Source organism: Rattus rattus, chromosome 3, assembly GCF_011064425.1.
Source record: "Rattus rattus isolate New Zealand chromosome 3, Rrattus_CSIRO_v1, whole genome shotgun sequence".
Lineage (NCBI taxonomy): Eukaryota > Metazoa > Chordata > Mammalia > Rodentia > Muridae > Rattus > Rattus rattus.
In genome coordinates this window covers 73,683,420-73,708,919 of record NC_046156.1, presented here as the reverse complement: position 1 = coordinate 73,708,919, position 25,500 = coordinate 73,683,420, and the positions used below count along the sequence as shown (strand labels likewise).

Genomic DNA, 25,500 nt, shown 5'->3' with positions numbered 1-25,500 from the left:
TCCTTCACCATGACCAAGTTGTTTTTAACCAATTAACAGTCTTCAAAAGATAAAATACAAATGTTCAATAAACATTTGGAAAAATTTCCACCTCACCAGCCATCAGAGAATGTACACATCAAAACTGCTTTGAGGTTCCATAGCACACACCCAGTTAGAATAGCAGTCATTAAGAAAACAAATAACAACAAGTGCTGGTGAGGATGTGAACAGAAGGATACATTTCTACTCTGCTGGGGAGGGGGGATGAAAAGTCATCCATCTATTATGTATTATGTATCTATTAAGTACTATGAGGTCTCTCAAATCAAGAGATCTACCATATGTCTCAGTTACACCATCTTGGATGCGTAGCAGAAGGACCTCAAGTCAACATAACAGAGATGCTTGTACATCACTGTTTACTGCAGCACTACTCACAATCACTGAGTTATAGCACCAAAGTTAGGTGTCTATTCACAGAGGACTATATAAGGAGACGTGGTTTATGTACACACTGGAACTTTTTTTAACCACAAAGGAGAAATGTGTCACGTGCAAGAAAATGAAGACACATTTTTTTTTCAGATAACATTAGTGAATTAAGTCACTTGCAGAAAGACAAATATCAAGACTTTCTTTCACATTTGGTTCCTAGAATTTACATAGATACATGAAATCACACTTGTCTATATGCTGTGAAAGTGGAAGTGAAACTGTCTAGGGAAAAAGAGTAAGGAGACAGTTGAGAAAACACAGCATGGGGGTTTGGGGAGATGTGTTCAGCACACAATATACACTGGTATGAAAATGTCCTTCTACAACACAGTTCCATCTACAATCAATATACACAATGAAACATATATTAAAAGCATGTAATATATATAATCTCCTGGACATCACGGGTCAGCACATAGAACACTCGAGCATACTGGAGTTTTCCCTACAGGTGTCTGGCTTGACATCAAACCAAGGCTTACTGCTTCTGCACAATACCATAAGGTAATATATGATATGACACTAGCTTGTGAAATGAGCAAAATTCAGAATTCAATGTGATTTTTTAAACCAAATGTATATCACTTTCACACTGTTGAAAAGTTGAAAAGTTGTAGCGAACTGTTGTACTACTTGTGCTGGCTCCTATATACTTTGGAAGTCTCCCCTACATACTTCAGAGGTTGCTTCTGGGTTCTCTGATGTTTGGATTTCTCTTTAGAGATGATGAGGCTGGAACCCTGAACCTTGGGTACATGGTAAGTGCTTTATAGTTGTGGAGCACCCAACTCTTAATTTTGAAAAACATATTCCCACTGGAGAGAACCTAGAACAAAGCTGGGCGTGATGCTGTCTCATGTTAAATGGTCTGCTCCTTCATTAAGATGGAGGAGTCCATCTGATCGTCTATAAAGTGTCCACCATATTGGTTGATGAGCAGGTAGGGGTTCACCAGTAAGGTCTGGACTTAGGCAAACCAGAGCGTTCTCGGTGCTCGCATAGTCATTCAACATTCAGCACACATTCATGGAAAAGAGTGCTAAAAAAACCTGGTTATCCTTAAAAAGAGAGATGCTCCAAACTACTGGAAGGAGCCTGGATTTGTAGAGTGCCTGAGTTCAGCTGTTTGTCAAAGCTGCTGTGTGGAGTCTCTCTGAATTTTAACAAGAACGGTAGTTTGTTGTATGGGATGAACATGCCTCTGTCTGTGGTCTTGGTGCCACCAGAGGCAAATATTTGAAGACGGCAAGGAGTGTGCCATTATCCTGGGTAGCTTTTAATGCAAACTAAGGTCGCAGAAAAGAACTACCACCCCTCACTTCTTATCTAGTAAGATGTGTTCTGAGAGGAAAACTCCGTGGGGATAGCCTAACCTGATCTTACACATTATGTTTAAATACTTTCTCTTGATATAGGTTTCATTTTGTTGCCTACGCTGGCCTCAAATGCCTGGGTTCAAGTTATCTTCCTTCTTAGTTTTTAGGGTATCTGAGACAATAGCTGGGGGCCCCTGTGCCTGGCTCTGACACTGTTATATAAACACAAACATACCGGAAGTGAAAATCGGGCCGATAATTCTAAGCCAGGGGTTCTGCCACTTATACTTTCGAGACTACTGAATATAAAACCAATTAGTTTTGAACATAAAATACATGATTATATGCTAGGCATGGTGGTGCAGGACTATAATTCTAGCTACGTAGGAGGCCAAGTTAGTGGAGACCAAGTTTAAGGGCAGCATAGGATGCAGAGTGAGATCACAGCCAGTCTGGGAAACTTAGGGGGTCAGGTCTCAAGACAAAAATAAAGGCTGGGTCATAGCTCAGTGAGAACGCTCACTCATATTAGTCCACAAGGATCAAGTCCAGAAGATTCAAACACCCAAGCACAATTGTACATTAATACCAGAATCATGACCAATGTCACTTCCCCTCCTTTGCTTTTAACATTAAAAAGGACAAACTACCAACTTTAGCGTAGGACCCAGAAATGGGAACTGACTCCTGCTCACACCGCTGGGCACAGCTGTCCTCCCGAGAGCAGCATTAAGAAGCTTATTTAAAAAGTTATGGAATATTTAGTGTTTCTGAATTTTAAATCCAGGACAGATTAACATTAAGAGTCCTTGAATATACTTCCGTTTTCTAATCTTATTAAAAATATATCATCACCATCACACCCCAAAATAGATGCTGTTTATCTAGTTCTCATAGATTAGTAAATGCCAAGCCAGCATCAGAAATACACTCTGTGGTGTTAAAAGTTTTTCTTCTCTAAGATTCCTTGCTCTCTACCCCTTTCCTGTTTTAAGGAGCTAGACTTTCACACTTCTATTATCTGAAAAAGGATGACACAGAAGCTCAAAGGTTCACAGAGGAATTAAATTCCTGGAACTTTATTTTCAAATGCTTAAGTCTGACCTTTGACAATGACTTTGCAAGTACATTAAAGAGAAGCATTGGGATTTTCTGGTCACAAAGTAGACAACAGACCTGGGCCAGAAAAGGACAGTTTAAGGGTCCCCCATTTCTGGGATCATATTTTCCACACAGGATTCTGGAGCAGGGTTCCCTGGGGTCATTGCACAATTGTTGAAGAGCCTGGCTAGACCTTGGAGCCGCAGAGTAGAAATGGTGACAAGGACTGAGGCAGGTGAGCACCAACAGGACCACAAAAGTCCTCTAGGGGCACAGCTGTCTCAGTGACAATGAAATGTTTCCCTTCATCCCTGGAGGGCTGAGGATGTCGGCGAAGGAGGCTGGTGTGATGGTGTCTGTGACAGGGTAGTGACTATTCAGAGGTGTTTATGGCAGAGGACCAGATTGATTCTTGCATATCTTGGGGGGGAGGGGTCTGTGGTTTCCCATAATGACAGCCAGTCAGACCTCTGTCCCTGTGGACCCCGGTAGAGTATCGTGGCACCACAGAGATTCATGAGCTCAGCTGGAGTCCCGGTAGAAGGGAAATGGATGAGACTTTTAAGTGGTTTCTGTCTCTCAGAAGGGTGGAAGCTTGTACAACCTTTGCACAGAGAAAGGTTTGCATGAATAAAGATTATTATTCGTTTGGGAATGTGAGCCGACTTTCCCAGTTCATGCATAGTACAGGCTTCAGCTTCCCCATTTGAGAGGTACCGAAAAAGTTCCTTTCTCAAAGATTGTCAAGAGGATTAAGTGAGGCAAAATACAGACTTAGAATCGCATTTCATATTTAGTAACTATGGTAAAAACGTCAACTCATTCTTGCCATTTTAAATTTGGAGGTATAACGAATTTCTCATGTATTACTTTTCTAAGAAGAAACCTAAAATACTTTTCTTTGAAAAAATTTTAAAATGTTTTATGTATCATGCAAGGGGAGGCTCCATCATCCAGTTTAAATTGTATGGGCAGGAGATTTGTTTGAAGGCAAATTCACACATGATTATCACATAATGAATAACTCGTGGGTATAGTTCTTCCACCCAGGCAAAACCAGAATGTGGGAAGCCTCTATGTTTGGATAAGTGACCCTCAAAGGTCCATGTGCTAATAGAATCTTGGTCCTTAGCCCATGACATTACTGAGAGGTAACGGAACTCTTAGAACTGGGACTGATTGGGAATTCTAGGCCATGTAGAATGGTCTTTGAAGGGGACCCTAGCCCATTGGGTTCTTGACCATGAGCAATTTTCTGACCACATGCCTCTGTCATTACATTCTACCTTGCTGTAGGCTAAAAGCAATAAGGGCCAAGTGATCATGAACTGAAACTTCCCAAGCTCTGGTCCCAAATGAGTCACTTTCTGTTAGCAGACTGATTATCTGAAGTGTGTGTTAGAGTGATGAGAAGTGACCACACAAGCCAAACAGTTGGGATGGGATTCTCACGAAACTGTGTTACCAGGGGACTTACATAATCTTTCTGCATTTTTAAAATTTTCTTTATTTATAGAATGGATATATTCCAATATGTCTAATTACAGTGAGGATGGAATGCAAGGAGTCACATGAAGAACTTATATTGTGTCTGGCACACGAAAATACTCAGACATAGAAGATAATTTAGTTATACATCTTATTAGATAAAATCAAGTACTGCCAAGAGAGTAAGAAGAAAGATAAGAAAGCTATTCAAATATGAGATCTCCAGAGCATAGAGATATTGCCAAATAAAGTGTGTTATTAACAACTGATGTGTAGAGGGAGGCAGAAAGGAGAAGGAGTTAAGGTAAAATCTTCCAAGAGCTTGCTGAGGTCCAAGTGTTGACTGTCACCCAAAGCTCTGTGTGTTAAAAGCTTGGTCCGAATAGTGCTGCTAGTGGGGTTTTTATGTGGTGGAGCTTAGTTGGAAATCTACAGATCCTTGGGTATGTAGCCAGGAAGAGGACTGTCATCTCTTTCTTTTTGTATTTTACTTTCTGGACATGAAGTGAAGAGTTCTACTCTGCTATGTGCCTCTCTGCCCAGTCCATGAGTCATGGGCCAGAACCCACGGGCTGTGCTAGGACTCGTATGTGAACCATTTGTGAGTCAAAGTAAACCTCTCCTCTTTGTTGGCTTAGTAATGACTTTTCTTAGGAGCTGGTTATAGGGCCAGGAAGCTAGCACACAGCTGCAATAGAAGTTCCATAAACAATCATCCCTTTGCGTGGAGCTTCCCCGGGAAACACAGTGCAGTTTTCTCTCTGGTGTCAAAGCTGACTTCTGCTTACCGATAACTTGTTACTTCACTTTTGTGTGTATGCTTGTGAGCAGGAAGGAAGAGAATTCACAAGTGAACTCACAAAGATCTGTTGTACTACATATTAATTTTTGCATGCGTGTGCCCAGTAATGTTATGCTACTAACCTTTCTGGCTGGGGACAGCTGGCTATCCAGGGCCCAGACAGTTCTCAGAGAGAACAAAGAACACAGCTGTGAGAAAGGCTCACGACCATCTAATAATGAGAAGTATATTTTGTCCAATTATGTGTGAAACAACCAGTCTGGAGCCAAAGTCGCTCATCTATTTGGTCCACGGATGAAGGAGACAACTTTCTCTGCCTGAAACATCCAAGCCTAGGTACAAGGAGACCAGAGACCACCTGGTAGGCCATGTGGAGTCCTTTGAAGTTATCCAACCGTAGCTTGTTCAGTTTGCTTTTCCTTTCCAACGGAGCTCTCATCAAAGACTCTAGTCTAAGGCTTTCCTTTTCTCCTGTCTGTCCCCTAATCACCTTGATGTCTTTCCTGGGTGCTCTGTGTGGGGACCTCTGCTTCTTATTTCTATGAATGTAAGGAATATTCTTCTTTATTCCTAGCCTGTGCCTCCCTTGTGGCTATGTATGACTAATCATCTCATAAAACAATGTAGAGTATCCAGAAAAAAGTTTCTCAAGGATAGGGCAGCTATGCATGAAGAGAACTTATCTTCAGAGAGTTTATGCCATGTGCAGTAAGGTATACGGTTGACTCATTGGAAATAGTGTCTAGACTACAGATTGTGTTCATCTGGACTGGGATTCAGTTCCACAGAAGGACTATCTTTTTCCACTTTGTGTCTCCTGCCTTGATTGCTGTAGTAAATTTCTGCAGTTTGATGGCTTGAAACAATAGAAATGTAATATCTCATGGTTTTAGAGGCCAACGTCTAAATTCAAGGTGCAATCAGGGTTACTCAGTCTCCCCAGCCTCTAGATTTTCTCATGCCCCTTTGGGCTGTTATTTTGAATGTGCTGGAAAAACTCTAGCCTTTGCCTCTTTCTGCCCATGGCTACTATACCTCTCTAGTCATTTTCTCTTTTTTGCAAGGGCACTCCTATTGGCTTAGGGTTCTAGCCTAATGATAAAATCTGAGCATGGTCTTGATCCTTGTCTTTATTGTCTTTTCAGAGACTGCTTCTGAGTAAGGTCACATTCTTAGGTTCCAGGAGGACAGACAATTTTGTTGGATACTGTCTCCCTACTGTACACCATTACAGATATATTGGAAGAGCTTTTGTTCCATTTCTTCTATGGCTTATGGAAATGCTAGTGTGGAAACACACCAAAAATGCCTTCATTCCCTTTCCGTGGACGGCTGAATGGCTGTAGAGGTGTAGACAAAGCAAGTGATGTTCAAAGAGCAAATCTAGCAAGGACAGGCATGATGATTTTGGCCTGGAGAAGAACTGGTCTCCATAGTAGAGGGAGCAGCCTATCTTGGAATGAGATGGTGTAGCTGAAGTGGGAGGGTGGTGCTTAGTGTATTGGCTCAGCTTGTAAAACATGAGGAAATGTTGGAAATGCAGAGCTCTTTCAAGTGGAAATGTAGTTGGGTGAATTGATCACATACACACACACAGACACAGACACGTACATACACACACACAGACACATATATACATACATCATATACATATACATACATACCTATATACATATATGAGATTTGATACACACACACACACACACACACACACACACACACACACACACACACACTTGCCATGTGGGCCTTGCATGTGTTAGGCAACTGAGTTTCATCCCCAGACCTCAGTCAGGTATTTGATGCTATTTTAACTTTAAACATGTACTACTGATTTAGCACGCTGTTTGAAATGAACATAACATGATTTCTACATGAGAACCATCAACGAGAACCATCAACATTTTGTAATTAAATTCCTTTGGTGTTTACCCAGGCATGACCTCCCAAATGTCTGATTGTTCTGTCTCAAAAAAGGAAAGGTTTCCCTGCTTTGCAACTGACACACCAAATTCCGGCTCTGATGATTTGGAAGTTTGCTTGGCTTGTACTCAGAATGTGTTTATAAAAAGTCTCAGGAGAGATGAAACTGTATTAAGTGACACATGGTAAAAAGTACAAAAACTGTATGGAAACCATGTTAAATACGTGAACTTGGAGAAGTATGTTTTTTTATCTAAATAAATAATTTATGTTTACTTGTAATTAGACATTAATTATATAATTAGACAATAATTGTCTAAGTATATTACATATGTAATATCCATATTCCTTAAATGTTTAGAAAGATGGGATTCTTTTCCATCTTTAACTTCAACTAAAAGGTTATAAGTGTATTATTATTATTATTATTATTATTATTATTATTATTGGCTTGAATCATGCCCATGAAAATGTTTAATGGTTTAATGTTTTAATAATTTTTGTATCAGGCGCTTTATTCTTGAGACTTGGTTGTTGTTTTTGTTACTCTTTTTATTGTTGGGATGAAATTCCTGATAAAAATAGCTTAAAGAAGGGAGAGTGCATTTTGTCTCACAGTTCAAGGGAGTGACTCATGGCTTGGGAGTCATGGCAGAAGACTTGCATCTACGGTGAGAAAGCAGACAAAGATGAATGTTGGTGCTTAGTTTCCTTTCTCCATTGCATTCAGTTTGGGGCCCCAGTCCATGTTTGTGGTATCCACACAGTTGGGGTGTATCATCCTCCCTCAGTTAGCTCAGTCAAGAAGCTGCCTCACAAATGTGCCTAGAAATTGCCCTCTTTGGTAATACTAGGTTCTTTCAGGGTAAACAACTGCAAATCTATCTCTTGTAAGCTTGACACACAAATATAACACTTTGAAGCCACTCCTGCTTTTTGTACTCATAGGCTCATGAAAAAATACATCTAGTCCAATTACAAAAGTCTCCCACAGTTTTTAAACAGTTCCAACATGGTTTAAAAGACCAAATTCCAAGTCTTGTCTGAGACTCAAGACAATCTCTTAGCTATGACCTCCTATTATAAAAAACGAACAACAATGCACACATTTAATATGCAGTGGTACAGACTAAACATTTCCATTCCAACAGGGAAGAATGGGGACATGGAAAGGGAAGGTGTCATGGTTTGTATATGCTTGGCCCAGGGAATGGCACTATTAGGAGGTGTGGCCTTGTTAGAGTGGGTGTATCACTGTGGGTGTGGGCTTACAACCCTCATCCTAGCTGCCTGAAAGTCAGTCTTCACTAGCAGCCTTCAGATGAAGATGTAGAGTTCTCAGCTCCTCCTGCACTAGGCCTGTCTGGATGCTGCCATGCTCCTGCCTTGATGATAATGAACTAAATCTCTGAATCTGTAAGCCAGCCCCAATTAAATGTTATCCTTATAAGAGTTGCCTTGGTCATGGTGTCTGTTCACGGCAGTAAAACCCTAACTAAGACAGAAGGGCAAACCAAATTAGACCAAAACCCAGGAGGCAAAACATCAAATCCTGCAACTTACTCTTTGGCAACTAGGACTTTTGACCAAATCACCTGGGCTCCAAAGGGGTTTATTAACCCTGTCTCTCCAGCCACCTGCAGCATACATATTCTTTCTTGTGCTGGCTCTACTCTCTGCCTGTAGCTTTTCTCCAACATCCTGGAGTCTCTGCTGCAGTGTAGGCTTTACCTTTCCAGCTTCATGCGACTGCTTTTCAGAGTCTCCTTACAGGAATTCCAACCCTGGCTCATGTTGGATGGCTGGGTCCACTTTTAGGATCTTGCTGCAAGCTTACATGACTCCCTTGTTCTTGCAGCTGTCATGCCTATAAAACCAGTACCACACAGATGCTGCTGCCAAGTTCTGCTGCCAGCTCCAGGTGTAGTCTGGCTCCCTTCAACTATAGCTGTAGCCATGGCTGCTGACTCTGAGGTAATTCTTCTTTAGGGGATTATTTTGGAACAAAGAATTAAGTATTCTTAGTTTATGCTCTCTCCTTCCAGATTAATTTGTGTTTTACAAGTTGGAAGCTTTACTGGGTAGGATCTTGTCCAGGGCACATTTCCCATTTTTCCATTGCAGAACATGATGTTTATCTTGTTTGGTGCCAATCAATTTACATACTAAAGTGCATCTGCTATACTTTGTCCATAGCCTCAAATGTGCTGACACTCCTTTCCTTGACAGATTCAGTTTCTGTGTCTTTCTTCTCTCTTCCCCTGTAGATCTGAGCAAGGGAGTGAGGAGTAGTCATGCCACAGCCTGATCTGATCCTTTGCTCACCCAAAAGTCCATTACTGTGGAGTTCAGCAGAGCTCCGAGTATTTTTATCACTTTGCTCTACAGTTGAAGATGAAGTTCTGCTATTCTTCCTTAATGTCCCCGACCACTCTGACATGGACAGGCAGCACAGCACATATCTGGACATCTTGGAGGTTTGATAAGAGTTAAGACTGGGACTCAGGCAGAATGAAGTCAAAATCTCTCCCAAAACTACTTCTAGCCTTGTTCTTTTGAAAACCTCAGGAACTGGGTCTCCACTGTCCACCTTTCCCTTGGCATTCTGGTCTCTTAGCCTCCCATCAGAATGGCCCCTCAAGATCTGCTCACAGTGGTCCATGACTTCCTAATCCTGCACTTGCACACTGTTCTGCATTCCTCCACAAAACTTTTTAAAGCCTATAAACCACAGGTCATGTTAATCATAGCAGAGATGCCACTTCCTGGCACCTATTTTCTGTATTAGTTACTTTAAAAAAAAGTAGTGTGTGTGTGTGTGTGTGTGTGTGTGTGTGTGTGTGTGTGTGTGTGTGTGTGTGCCCAGAGGGAAAAGCAGATCTCCTGAAGCTGGAATTACAGGCCGTTGTTAGCCTCCTGGTGTAGGTGCTAGGATCAAACTCTGGTCCTCTGGAAGACAGAGCAAGTGCTCTCAATTGTTAAGCCAATCTCGATAGAGCCTGTGTTAGTTATCGTTAACGTTCATTGCTATGACAACATGTCTAACAAAAGGGGCTTACAGAAGGAAGGGTTTCTTTTGGGTCACAGTTTGAGGGTACAATCCAACTTGATGTGACAGGAATCGCAGCAGGGCTCTGAGCAGCGGGTCATGTTTTACTTATGTTCAGGGAAGAGAGAGATCGGCACTCGCGCACACCTCACTCCCCGCTTATTCAGTCGGAGCTTCAGACATGAAAAGGTACTTTACATGTTTAGGATGGGTGATCTCTCCTCAGTTAACCCCATCTAGAAACCCTCTCATAGGTGTTCCCAGAGGTTTGTCTCCCAGATGATTCTGGATCCTGTCAAACAGGCAATTTTAGTCAGTCATTGCAATTACAGACCAAGCTGGATCCCATCTCACAGAGACCTGCCTGCCTCTGCCTCCTGAATGCAGGAATTTTACATGATATATATGCATGTGCATAATAATATATATATTATTTTGCACAGTTGGAAATATATCTAATATGGCTTCATCAAATATGCATGGAGTTTATATATTCCAAAAAGACCAAATTTCTGGTTTAATTTAATTAGCATTAGCAAGAATTTAAATATGGACATCTTAAAAATGAGCAGCCTTGGGAGCATAAATTATCCAGATACCCGAAAAAGAAGAAGAAAAAGAAAAAAAAAAGCCACAGCCAGCCAAGGAAATTAGAACAACGGGAGTCAGAAATAACTCAAGTTCCTAGTTTTCTCACCTGACTGTAGAGATGGTAACGAAATTCCACTGTACTTCCTGAGCATCCCTGTCTACTCCAGCCCAGACAGATAGCAGCAACACATACTGGGACGGCTCAGAGGTGTGACCAGAGTTAGCATTTTAACATGTCACAGGGTAGCGTTAACTTGGGGGTAGGGCAAATGTTTTTTATCTTATGCTAAACATCTCTCATATGGCATCTCATTTAATCCTCTTTAAAAAATTGTCTCCCCCGCCGTGTGTGTGTGTGTGTGTGTGTGTGTGTGTGTGTGTGTGTGTGTGTGTGTGTGTGTGTTTTACTCTTAGAGGAAGTCAGATTCTCAGGAGCTGGAGTTAGAGATCTTTCTGAGTCTCCTGCTGTGGGTACTGGGAATTGAACCTGAACTTGGGTCCTCTGCAGGAGTAGTCAGTGCTCTTAACTGCTAAGCCACCCTTCCAGCCTTCATCAAACTCTCTGCAACCTGTGGCCACAGGCATTCTTTTATTGCCTTTATCCAAAGAAGAGAAGAAGGGTCGCTCACCACCCATCATATCATCATGAAGTAGAAATCTTGGAGGCTGACTCAGCCGTATGGAATACCTTATTGTCTTTGTTTGAGCTGCTGCCTGGGGAATCTGAGGAAAGCACCTGACTAAGGGTTATTGCCATAAGGACTGTTACTTATTGTTATTATTTTCCAATATGGTCTCTTTAAGGTTACCACCAAAGTTGGAGCTCCCTTTATGCTGAGGATCTGTTTTTATCGGTGTATTTGAGCCAGCCACCAAGCTTCTGCTTCCTGAAAGCATTCCACTTCACGGGACTTTACCTAGGACTGTGTCCCAATAACACAGGTGCAGGGAGAAGTGGCTGGCAGCCTGCAGGCCACCTCTACATCTTTTCCATCTTTATTAAACTGGGTATTTCTTATTTACATTTCAAATGTTACTCCTTTTCCCGATTTCCAGGCCAACATCCCTCATCCCCTCCACCTCCCATCCTTCTACATGGTTGTTCCCCTCCCCATCCTCCCCTCACTACTGCCCTCCCCCAGCAATCACATTCACTGGGGTCCAGCCTGGCAGGACCAAGGCTTCCCCTTCCACTGGTGCTCTTACTAGGCTATTCATTGCTACCTATGAGGTTTGGAGTCCAGGGTCAGTCCATGTATAGTCTTTGGGTAGTGGCTTAGTCCCTGGAAGCTCTGGTTGGTTGGCATTGTTGTTCATATGGGGTCTCGAGCCCCTTCAAGCTCTTCCAGTTCTTTCTCTGATTCCTTCAACGGGGTCCTATTCTCAGTTCAGTGGTTTACTGCTGGCATTCACCTCTGTATTTGTTGTATTCTGGCTGTGTCTCTCAGGAGAGATCTACATCCGGTTCCTGTCAGCCTGCATTTCTTTGCTTCATCCATCTTATCTAGTTTGCTGACTGTATATGTATGTGCCACATGTGGGGCAGGCTCTGAATGGGCGTTCCTTCAGCCTCTGTTCTAAACATTGCCTCCCTATCCCCTCCTAAGGGTATTCTTGTTCCCCTTTTAAAGAAGGAGTGAAGCATCCACATTTTGGTCATTCTTCTTGAGTTTCATGTGTTCTGTGCATCTAGGGTAATTCGAGCATTTGGGCTAATATCCACTTATCAATAAGTGCATACCATGTGTGCTTTTCTGTGATTGGGTTACCTTACTCAGGATGATATTTTCCAGTTCCATCCATTTGCCTATGAATTTCATGAGCTCATTGTTTTTGATAGCTGAATAGTATTCCATTGTGTAGATGTACCACATTTTCTGTATCCGTTCCTCTGTTGAAGGGCATCTGGGTTCTTTCCAGCTTCTGGCTATTATAAATAAGGCTGCTATGAACATAGTGGAGCATGTGTCTTTGTTATATGTTGGAGCATCTTTTGGGTATATGCCCAAGAGAGGTATAACTGGGTCCTCAGGTAGTTCAATGTCCAATTTTCTGAGGAACCTCCAGACTGATTTCCAGAATGGTTGTACCAGTCTGCAATCCCACCAACAATGGAGGAGTGTTCCTCTTTCTCCACATCCTCACCAGCATCTGCTATCGCCAGAGTTTTTGATTTCAGCCATTCTGATTGGTGTGAGGTGGAATCTCAGGGTTGTTTTAATTTGCATTTCCCTTATGACTAAAGATGTTGAACATTTCTTTAGGTGTTTCTCAGCCATTCGGCATTCCTCAGCTGTGAATTCTTTGTTTAGCTCTGAACCCCATTTTTTTAATAGGGTTATTTGTCTCCCTGCGGTCTAACTTCTTGAGTTCTTTGTATATTTTGGATATAAGCCCTCTATCGGTTGTAGGATTGGTAAAGATCTTTTCCCAATCTGTTGGTTGCCGTTTTGTCTTAACCACAGTGTCCTTTGCCTTACAGAAGTTTTGCAGTTTTATGAGATCCCATTTGTCGATTCTTGATCTTAGAGCATAAGCCATTGGTGTTTTGTTCAGGAAATTTTCTCCAGTGCCCATGTGTTTGAGATTCTTCCCCACTTTTTCTTCTATTAGTTTGAATGTATCTGGTTTGATGTGGAGGTCCTTGATCCATTTGGACCTAAGCTTTATACAGGGTGATAAGAATGGATCAATCTGCATTCTTCTACATGCTGACCTCCAGTTGAACCAGCACCATTTGCTAAAAATGCTATCTTTTTTCCATTGGATGGTTTTGGCTCCTTTGTCAAAAATCAAGTGACCATAAGTGTGTGGGTTCATTTCTGGGTCTTCAATTCTATTCCACTGGTCTATCTGCCTGTCTCTGTACCAATACCATACAGTTTTTAGCACTATTGCTCTGTAATACTGCTTGAGTTCAGGGATAGTGATTCCCCCAGAAGTCCTTTTATTGTTGAGGATAGTTTTAGCTATCCTGGGTTTTTTTGTTATTCCAGATGAATTTGCAAATTGTTCTGTCTAATTCTATGAAGAATTGGATTGGAATTTTGATGGGGATTGCATTGAATCTGTAGATTGCTTTTGGCAAAATGGCCATTTTTACTATATTAATCCTGCCAATCCATGAGCATGGGAGATCTTTTCATCTTCTGAGATCTTCAATTTCTTTCTTCAGAGGCTTGAAGTTCTTATCATACAGATCTTTCACTTGCTTGGTTAAAGTCAAGGTACTTTATATTATTTGGGTCTATTATGAAGGGTGTCGTTTCCCTAATTTCTTTCTTGGCTTGTTTCTCTTTTATGTAGAGGAAGGTTACTGATTTATTTGAGTTAATTTTATACCCAGCCACTTTGCTGAAGGTGTTTATCAGGTTTAGTAGTTCTCTGGTGGAACTTTTGGGATCACTTAAATATACTATCATATCATCTGCAAATAGTGATATTTTGACTTCTTCTTTTCTGATCTGTATCCCTTTGATCTCCTTTCGCTGTCTGATTGCTCTGGCTAAGACTTCAAGAGCTATATTGAATAAGTAGGGAGAGAGTGGGCAGCCTCGTGCAGTTCCTGATTTTAGTGGGATTGCTTCAAGTTTCTCTCCATTTAGTTTAATGTTAGCTACTGGTTTGCTGTATATGGCTTTTACTATGTTTAGGTCTGGGCCTTGAATTCCTGTTCTTTCCAGGACTTTTATCCTGAAGCGGTGTTGAATTTTGTCAAATGCTTTCTTAGCATATAATGAAATGATCATGTGGTTTTTATCTTTCAGTTTGTTTATATAGTGGATTATGTTGATGGTTTTCTGTATATTAAACCATCCCTGCATCCCTGGGGTGAAGCCTACTTGATCATGATGGATGATTGTTTTGATGTGTTCTTGGATTTGGTTTGCAAGAATTTTATTGAAGTATCTTTGCGTCTATATTCATAAGGGAAATTGGTCTGAAGTTCTCTTTCTTTGTTGGGTCTTTGTGTGGTTTAGGTATAAGAGTAATTGTGGCTTCATAGAAGGAATTTGGTAGCGCTCCATCTGTATCAATTTTGTGGAATAGTTTGTATAGTATTGGTATGAGGTCTTCTATGAAGGTCTGATAGAATTCTGCACTAAACCCGTCTGGACCTGGGCTCCTTTTGGTTGGGAAACCTTTAATGACTGCTTCTATTTCCTTAGGAGTTATGAGGTTGTTTAAATGGTTTATCTGTTCCTGATTTAACTTCGGTACCTGGTATCTGTCTAAGAAGTTGTCCATTTCCTCCAGATTTTCAAGTTTTGTTGAATATAGGCTTTTGTAGTAGGATCTGATGATTTTTTGAATTTCCTCTGATTCTGTTGTTATGTCTTCCTTTTCATTTCTGATTTTGTTAATTTGGACACACTCTCTGTGTCCTCTCGTTAGTCTGGCTAAGGGTTTGCCTATCTTGTTGATTTTCTCAAAGAACCAGCTTTTCATTCTGTTGATTCTTTGTATAGTCCTTTTTGTTTCTACTTGGTTGATTTCAGCTCTGAGTTTGATTATTTCCTTCCTTCTACTCCTCCTGGGTGTATTTGCTTCTTTTTGTTCTAGAGATTTTAGGTGTGCTGTCAAGCTGCTGATATATGCTCTTTCCTGTTTCTTTCTGCAGACACTCAGAACTATGAGTTTTCCTCTTAGCATATCTTTCATTGTGTCCCATAAGTTTGGGTATGTTGTACCTTCATTTTCATTAAATTCTAAGAGGTCTTTAATTTCTTTCTTTATTTCTTCCTTGACCAGGTTATCATCGAGTAGAGCATTATTCAACTTCCATATATATGTGGGCGTTCTTTCCTTATTGTTATTGAAGACCAGCTTTAGCCCATGGTGGTTTGGTAGGATGCATGGGATTATTTCTATCTTTCTGTATCTGTTGAGGCCTGTTTTGTGCCCGATTATATGGTCAATTTTGGAGAAAGTACCGTGAGGTGGTGAGAAGAAGGTGTATCCTTTTGTGTTAGGATACAATGTTCTATAAATATCTTTTAAGTTCATTTGATTCATAAGTTCTCTTAGTCTGTCTTTGTCTCTGTTTAATTTCTGTTTCCATGGTCTGTCCATTGATGAGAGTGGGGTGTTGAAATCTCCTACTATTATTGTGTGAGATGCAAGGTGTGCTTTGAGCTTTAGTAAGGTTTCTTTTATTTAAATAGATGCCTTTGTATTTGGAGCATAGATATTTATGATGGAGAGTTCATGTTGGTGGATTTTTCCTTTGATGAATATGAAGTCTCCTTCCTTATTTTTTTTGATGACTTTTAGTTGAAAATCGATTTTATTCGATATTGGAATGGCTACTCCAGCTTGCTTCTTCATTCTATTTGCTTGGAAAGTTGTTTTCCAGCCTTTTACTCTGAGGTAGTGTCTGTCTTTGTCTCTGAGGTGTGTTTCCTGTAAGCAGCAAAATGCTGGGTTCTCATTACATATCCAGTTTGTTAATCTGTGTTTTTTTATTGGGGGGAATTGAGTCCATTGATGTAGAGAGATATTAAGAAATAGTGATTGTTGCTTCCTGTTATCCTCGTATTTGGAGGTGAGATTATGTTTGTGTGCTTGTCTTTTTGTTTTATTGCAAAACGATTAGTTTCTTGCTTTTTCTAGGGTGTAGCTTGCCTCCTTGTGTTGGGCTTTACCATTTTTTATCCTTTGTAGGGCTGGATTTGTAGAAAGATATTGTGTAAATTTGGTTTTGTCATGGAATATCTTGGTTTCTCAATCTATGTTAATTGAGAGTTTTGCTGGATACAATAACCTGGGCTGGCATTTGTGTTCTCTTAGGGTCTGTATGACATCTGTCCAGGATCTTCTGGCTTTCATAGTCTCTGGTGAGAAGGCTGGTGTAATTCTGATAGGTCTGCCTTTCTATGTTACTTGACCTTTTTCCCTTACTGCTTTTAATATTCTTTCTTTGTTTTTTGCATTTGGTGTTTTGACTATTATGTGACGGGAGGAGTTTCTTTTCTGGTCCAATCTATTTGGAGTTCTGTAGGCTTCTTGTATGCTTATGGGCATCTCTTTCTTTAGGTTAGGGAAGTTTTCTTCTATGATTTTGTTGAAGATATTTACTGGTCCTTTGAGCTGGGAGTCTTCACTTTCTTCTATACCTATTATCCTTAGGTTTGATCTTCTCATTGAGTCCTGGATTTCCTGTATGTTTTGGACCAGTAGCTTTTTCTGCTTTACATTATCTTTGACAGTTGAGTTGATGATTTCTATGGAATCTTCTGCTCCAGAGATTCTCTCTTCTATCTCTTGTATTCTGTTGGTGATGCTTGTATCTACGGCTCCTTGTCTCTTCCTTTGGTTTTCTATATCCAGGGTTGTTTCCCTGTGTTCTTTCTTGATTGCTTCTATTTCCATTTTTAATTCCTTCAACTGTTTGATTGTGTTTTCCTGGAATCCTTTCAGGGATTTTTGTGATTCCTTTCTGTAGGCTTCTACTTGTTTATTTATGTTTTCCTGCGTTTCTGTAAGGGAGTTCTTCATGCCTTTCTTGAAGTCCTCCAGCATCGTGATCAAATATGAGCTCTCTGAGAGGTAAGCAACCAGGAGGACCTGGGCCGCCTTTTCTGGGAGCCCCCGTGCACCAGGGTCCCAGATGGCATTTGGTGTTTTCCTCTGGAGTCAGAAATGTGAGCAGAGCATAGTCTCCTCTGGTTTCCCAGGTGTGTCTGCACTTCTGAAGGTCTAGCTCTCCCTTCCACGGGATTTGGGTGCAGGGAGCTGTTTGACCGGGTCCATTCAGATCTGGGTGCAGTCTGGGCTGCAGGGCTCCTTGCCTGCCCATATCTTCCTGTTCCCAGAGTCCCTATACAGTTTCCTCTTGGGCCAGGGATCTGGGCAAGGGTGGGCAGTACTGGAGGTCTCTCCTGCTCTGCAGTCTCAGGAGTGCCCACCTGTCTAGGCGATGAGCTCTCTCTCCCATGGGATTTGGGAGTGGGGAGCTGTGGGCTGGCATTAGCAGGGTTCGGGAGCCAGCTAGAAACCGGAAGGGTCCGGTCCCAGAGGAATTTTGCCTTTGTGTGTCTTGTGTCCACCAGGCAGGTCACTTGGAGCAGAAAAGTTTGTCTTATCTCTGGTCTTGGGCCTGAAGTCATTCCTCGGGGCTGGGTTTCAGCTCTCTGTGAGGGCAGCAACCAGAATTGCCTGCCCCTACTTCTGGGTCCCTGTGTGCAGGGGGCACCTCTACATTTTAATCTCTAAGAACTGAACAGTATTTGGGTCTTTTAGCAAATGCTGTTGTTTAAAATGTTTGCTGCCCTCTAACTCAAAGAGAAGAGTAGCTCTCACTTGTCAGTTTAAGTGTCTACCAATGTAGATGGAGTGTTCCAAGCTTGATTTCTGAAAATACAATCAGAAGGTATTAAAACAAAACAAAACAAAACAAAACAAAACCATCAAAGCCTGAGGCTGGAGGGTGTGGTTCTCTAGCTGACTGCTTGCCTAAATCAGACCTTCAGTTGCATCCACTTGGCAAGTAATCAAACAGAGGGTAACTGTCACAAAGTAAGAGAAAGTGCAGCTTGCTATTGGCACCTTAGCCCAGGTAAGAGGCTCAGTCAGAGGAGGCTTAGGAAAGGAAGGTGAGGGTGTTGTTAGCTCTCTATGGACTTGGCTATTGCCCTGGGAATCCCCACATGCAGAGGTTAGGTGAAAATAGTTACTTTGTACCCTCTTAGGAAGATGACTTAGTTTTGTTTATGATTATAGGATTCACTGACAAGAATTGACCTGTTGATCCTGGGCTCACCCTGAGTTTCTTAGTGAGCTCCAGATCAGTGTAGGCTTTAAGGTAGACCTTACTTCAAAACAACAAACAGGCAAAAGCAAATAGAGCAGCTATTGAAGCAAATCAACTGTGAGTCAGCACGTCCTCTGACTCCACTTCTCCTTCTGGTTAGAGCAGCCCGGCCTTGCTGGCTGGGACTCAGCTCCTCACTTACCACAGTTGTCCTCATCAGCTTGGTTCCCACAGTCGTCCACGCCATTGCAGTGAAGCAGCTGAGGCAGGCACTTACTGATGTTCCCGCAGGGGAAGGAGCCAAGGGGACAACTGACATCCTGTGCATTTCCAAGTGTGACTGGGGAAAGAGAGAGAAAAATGACAGCTGGAAAGGTTAATACAAATGCAGCACCCAAGGTAGGTCCTGTCACAGCTCCCACACATTTGTCCCCTGGTCTGGTTAGTGTAGAAACCTGGCATTGCCATCAGCAGGGACATAGCTGCTTTCCAGAGCCTCTGCCTCACTTAGAAACTCTTATCAGCTTCTTTTCCTAGGATCTTCAAGTGCTAAAGTGGTGAGGATTGAACCTATGACCTACTGCATGCGAGGCAAGCATTCTTCCACTAAACTTGATTTCCAGCTCCCAACTCCGGCAATGTTTTCTTAGCTCCCCTTTTATCTACAGAATGTTCATCCTTTGACTTCAGTTCTATTCCTCTCTTCTATAGAAAACTTTGTTTTGTTTTGTTTAAATCAAGAATTTACTGTATCTTCCCTATGGACTCAGAATCAAGGCTGTTCTGGTTTGAGGGCATTGAGAGGCATGCGCCCTCTGCTCATTTTTATAGTGAATATTCCTAAGTGTGAGACCCTGGCAAGACTGTGCCTGGGTGTTGGCTAACTCCCAGCTGCCATCCTGGCAAGGGCTGGTCTCCATTGGAAGGACACAACTGAACAAGTCAATAAACGATGCCCAACTGAGAGGTGCACCAAGAAATGAAACCTGAGCTTTCATGGGCATAGCTACTGGGATATGTATTTTGGGCCTCTGAGAAATGGGTCTGAGTAAACTGACAGGAAAACAAAGAGGAGAACCAGCACTGCAGGAGGAGGTAGGGGTGTGGGGAGAGATGAGCAGGTGTGTGTGTGTGTGTGTGTGTGTGTGTGTGTGTGTGTGTGTGTGTGTGTGTGTGTGTATGTAGGTGAGTAGGTTTAGGCTAAGGACCAGGTACCTTAAAAAAGGTTCTGAGGAGCACAGTGAGCAGGCATGTGTGGCCTAAGCTGACACTGAGGAGGCAGACAAGGGAGAAGACTTTGGGTTTTATTTAAAATGCAACAGAAACAGAAGGTGGACCTGGCCCTTCAGCTAGGGAGGGCATGAACTTTCCTAGCATTCTTTTGGCTGCTAGAGCTCAGTCATGGGTCTCAGAGGGTGAGTATGGGCTCTAGACTGCTGCTGAGGAGACAGTGGCGATCCAACTAAAGGATGATGTTATAGCCTAGGCCGGAGTCACATTTCACACACACAGGTAGAAGGGACAGTGGAAGTAGCTGAAACAGCTAGGGGCCAGGCTGCACCTTTGTTCAGTCTCCTGGAATATGATGGACTGCGACGAGACATGTGACACGTTCCCTCTCAGTCCGTCCTTCACCTGAGCCTCGACATGCGACTGCGGGTTTTCTTACTCAGCATCACCTTTTAGAGACTCAGAGACTCAGGGCTCATCCAACTGTGCTGCTTCCCAGTCTCATCCCTTCTCTAGTTCCTGGGACTGCCCGGCCTCCCTGGCACCATCTTCTTTCTTAACCCTTTCCTTGGAGAGCTAGAGTCCAGTCTTGCTGAAATTCCTGCCTCATACTATACTGTCTTGCTTCTTGGTGAGAATCTGCTCTTACTACGTAAATATTTATTTATCGAATGATAGAAAATTAGTTACTATTTGAAATCATGTTTTTGGAGATAATACGTTCTGAACATTCCAAACCAATTTAAAATTAAATGACGTATACCCCCATGAGCACATAATAAAACAAAGAGGACTATGGGAACTTTGGAATTTCAAAGAGTTGGCATATTAATTTGCCCCGATAGACCCCAACTTAAGCCAAAAGGAGTTAACCAAACACTGTACAGCTCGGTTCTCAAATCCTCTTATGAATTTTTTCATCTTATGATGACTCAAGGAAGAGGTACATTGTAACAAAGTCCCTGACATTGTTTGCCCTTTGAGCAGTTTGGAAAGGGGCATGCTGAGTAAGAACATTAGAGATGGAGACATAAGGAGTAACAGTTGTCCATAGATACTTGGAAGAGAGTGTATGGAGTAAACACGGGAACTCAGTGCCTTTGTCTCGAAGCTGGTGAAAGAATAGAAAAGGTCCAGATACTCGAGAACATTTGTTTATCCTATTCCGACTTTGAAGGGTAACCACATAAGTGGGTAAAGTAGATTTTATTCTTTAGAGCCATTTCCGTTGTACGCAGACTAGAATGGAGGGGTACTTTCCTGTAGGCTTCCACGTCCACACAAGCAGAGCCTCTTCCACCATCAAAGTCCTCCACTAGAGTGGTGCATTTGTTAGACAAGATGAACAGACACACATTGCCTGTCGTTTGCAGCATGGTTCATTACTGGTCTTGACAAATGGGATTTTGGCAAACGTGTAAATGTGTATTCACCATGATTGTAATGTTTCGACATAGAACTAGACTCCAGGACCTGGCGTCTGGAGAGATGGCTCTGTGGCTATAAGCACATTGCTCTCACAGAGGACCTGAGTTTGGTTCCAGGCAGCCATGTTGGGTGCCTCACAACTGCTTATAACTCCAGCTGCAGGGAGATCCAACTTGCCTCTGTGGGCACCTGCACTCATGTGCGTTCTCCCAGACGACGTACACACATGCATGGGCAGCCTCCACCCCCATTCCCCAGAAGAAATCTGGCAGAGGAATCGTAACGCCTGGGTCATATACTGTGCTGTGAATAGTGCTCTCACAGGCAGTTATCTTAAAATTCATCAGCCCATTATTCCCCCAACTATTAATTAAACCACATTAGAAACTAAGGACTGTATATCCCAGAGCAGAGATATCAAACGCACATTCATGTTGACATTGATTTTTAATAACTTCTTAATTAAACTTTTAAAAACTGAACTTTAAAGATCAAGATTAAAAAAAAAAAAGCTCCTTTGACAACAAATCATCAATCTCCAACCCTGGCAACTGCTTAAAGTTTTAGCTGCATGAACGTAGCTGTAAGTTCATGCTACTGTTTTGAATATTCTGGGTCACTGGCTTTGGCAACTACTATTTTTTTCTTTTATGATCTTTTTGTTGTTGACAGTGCCAAGGTTAAGCCCAGGGCCTCTGGACGGCTGAGCATGAGCTCTGCTGCTGAGACAAGCTCACAGCTCACATCTTATCCCTTAAATTTATATTCATTGACAAATACAGAGTTTTCATGACAGTGCCATGAAATTAGTCTATTTCCTTAACATTATGATTCAAGAGATACACTAGAAGCCTTAGATATTACGTTACAATTAGAATGTAATTAATATTTTATTAGATTGATGCTAACTCAGAATTTTAAATTGTCAGACTCACAGAGGACTTGCAAATTTAGGATAAAAATCTTTTTATTTCCCTGAGTGTAAAGCACTCACCTGACATTACCTTTAGACACTTTGATGAATATTCCCTCCAAGCAAAGACATCCGCCCACGGCATGACTCAACCGTCAAAATCAGATTAACACTGATTTACCGTTCCCCAAGAATCCTCAGCTTCTGTTCAAACTGTGGCTTCCAAATATCTGTTAAGCCAAGGGGTCTAATGTGGACTCATACCTTGAAATTATTTATGTCTTTAGTTTTATCTGGGACCACTCTCGTTGCTTTTAAAAATCATCGTGTGTGTGTATGGCTATGAGTGGGCATGTGTACCACAGCACATGTGTGAAGGCCGGCAGACAACTCTGTGGACTCACTAAGTAGGTTCCAGAACTCATCTGGTGACAAGTGCCTTAACCCACTGAGCTGGCTTACTGCCTCCCCCAACTCAAAATTCACCATGTCTGGCCCTGGTAACAACCTCAATCTGTCTTTGATCCTCTCAAGTCTCAGCAGAACTCACTGTTCTCAGAGGACTTCCATATTTTCAAACACTGAATGATATTTCAGAATCATCTATTTTCCTTGCGGCCCCTCTATAATCCACCACGTCTCTGAGTTCTGGCTTCTCCTGGGGTTGGATTATATTTAGAAGCCAAGACAAAGACTCTGGGTGTACAAATTGCTACTGGGATGTCGCTGCTGTCAGTGTCCTCAGCAGATGGACTGGGACTGTGTAGTTAGTAAGACCTGTGCACACAAGCACCTGCATTCACTTATTAGTACGTCTCTCAATAATGAACTATGAGCACCTCTCCTACTTGCCCTGACTCCTGTGAAGTACTGTAATACTAAATCTAGTTTTCTCCTCTTAAGTTCCTCTCTCCACTTTTCTAACAGTGAGGAAAGGGCTTTCTATTACTTCAGTATAATTATCCTGACAACTTCCCTCCTCTCTGATATATAAAAATGCAAATAACCATTGTCCTTAGAAACACAGATTTTCTGTGGTAGAAATGAGATGGTGAGATACATTAATTATTGTCCCATGATACTGATTGATTTTGTATGCTTTTTATTCCACCGTTTTTATTAACTAAGCTCACCCATCCCCCGCAGTCTCCTGAATTACCTTGGTTCTCTTATTAGTAAATGTCTTCCAGACAATTTTGAAGTTATATCTGTATGACTCATGAGTTTCATCTCTTATTCCCCCCAGTTCTTGTTAAAGTATCCTTTAACAGGTTTGGGGATTTACTTGGAGTTCCAAAGTTGATATTTTGAGCTGAAGACATTTGAGACTCAGCAGATGGAGAGATATGACATCTCAGAGCTCATTTATCTGACTAACGGCAGAAACTTCTGGGAAATAAAGCTGGGGTTGACTCTTTCTTTGGGGCCAGTCTACTTCCAGGAGAGAGGACAAAGGTAAACCTCCCATTAAGTTAATTCCTGGGGGTGTTCACAGCCCCTTAGTGGTTTGAATAAGAATGAACCTCAGAGCTCATCTATTTGAATGTTACCGGGAGAGGAACTGTTTGAGAAGGATTAGGAAGTGTGGCCTTGTTGGAGAAATGTGTCACTGGGGGTAGGCTCTGAGTTTCCAAAAGTCTCTGCCAGGCCCAACGTTTTCCCCCAGCCCCCGGCAGCTACTACTCTGCCTTTCTGCTCCCCACCATGATGATAATGGACCAACCCTCTAAACTGTAAGCAAACTCCAATTAAATGCTTTTTTTTTTTTAAATAAGAGTTTCATTGGCCGGCAGATCTTCCTGGTCGCTGCCACCTCGGAGAGCCCGTGGGCAGAACCCCGCGAGCGAACTCGAGCCTCGGGACCAAAGGTAAGACTAACTTATCTGCTGCAAGTGACTTGCCGGGTGGAATCGGGACAACAAAGGCAGAAGCCTCTCGGCCCAGCTACGTCCTGGGTGTAACGGAAGTCCCGCAGTCGCGCTCTCCCGACCCGCAGCAGCTCTCTGCTCCCAGAACCCGTGGGAGACAGACCTTACCGCCTGGTCAGGTGGGCACTCCTGAGGCTGCAGAGCAGAAGAGACCACCAACACTGCCCACCTGCCCACATCCCTGGCCCAAGAGGAAACTGTATAAGGCCTCTGGGCTCCCGTGGGAGAAGGGCCCAGGTGAGCAGGAGCCCTACCTGAGACACCTTGGAACCTGAAGGAAACAGACCGGATAAACAGTTCTCTGCACCCCAAATCCCGTGGGAAGGAGGCTAAACCTTCAGAGAGGCAGACCGCCCTGCGAAACCAGAAGAGACTGCTCTCTACACATTGCTGATTCAGAGAAAACTTTGGAGGCCATCTGGAACCCTGGTGCCACGGAGGCTCCGGAAGGGCAGCGCAGATCTTCCCGGTTGCTGCCACCTCAGAGAGCCGTGGGCAGCACCCCGAAGCAGAACTTGAGCCTCGGGACCACAGGTAAGACCAACTTTTCTGCTGCAAGTGACCTGCCTGGTGAACTCAAGACACAGGCCCACAGGAACAGCTGAAGACCTGTAGAGGGACAAAACTACACACACAAAAGCAGAAAACAGTAAAACAGGTCTACAGCACTCCTGACACACAGGCTTATAGGACAGTCTAGCCACTGTCAGAATTAGCAGAACAAAGTAACACTAGAGATAATCTGATGGCGAGAGGCAAGCGCAGGAACACAACAACAGAAACCAAGACTACATGGCATCATGGACCCAATTCTCACCAAAACAAACATGGAATATCCAAACACACCAGAAAAGCAAGATCTAGTTTCAAAATCAGATTTGATCATGATGCTGGAGGACTTCAAGAAAGACATGAAGAACTCCCCTTAGAGAACAAGTAGAAGCCTACAGAGAGGAATTGCAAAAATCCCTGAAAGAATTCCAGGAAAACACAATCAAACAGTTGAAGGAATTAAAAATGGAAATAGAAGCAATCAAGAAAGAACACGTGGAAATAACCCTGGATATAGAAAACCAAAAGAAGAGACAAGGAGCTGTAGATACAAGCTTCACCAACAGAATACAAGAGATGGAAGAGAGAATCTCAGGAGCAGAAGATTCCATAGAAATCATTGACTCAACTGTCAAAGATAATGTAAAGCGGAAAAAAGCTACTGGTCCAAAACATACAGGAAATCCAGGACTCAATGAGAAGATCAAACCTAAGGATAATAGGTATAGAAGAGAGTGAAGACTCCCAGCTCAAAGGACCAGTAAATATCTTCAACAAAATCATAGAAGAAAACTTCCTAACCTAAAAAAAAGATACCCATAGGCATACAAAAGCCTACAGAACTCCAAATAGATTGGACCAGAAAAGAAACACCTCCCGTCACATAATAGTCAAAACACTAAGCGCTCAAAATAAAAAAAGAATATTAAAAGCAGTAAAGGAAAAAGGT

The 25,500-nt window shown here is 42.4% G+C and overlaps 1 protein-coding gene across 2 annotated transcripts in view; it reads right to left on the bottom strand.

Annotated features, from left to right (window-relative positions):
* Rxfp1 (relaxin family peptide receptor 1) overlaps positions 1-25,500 on the bottom strand; it is a 120,975-nt gene that overhangs the window by 57,930 nt on the left and 37,545 nt on the right. For both annotated transcript variants that reach the window (XM_032898205.1, XM_032898206.1), the window contains exon 2: positions 18,703-18,840. In XM_032898205.1, the coding sequence (XP_032754096.1) occupies positions 18,703-18,840 (138 nt within the window). The remainder of the gene's footprint in view (positions 1-18,702; positions 18,841-25,500) is intronic.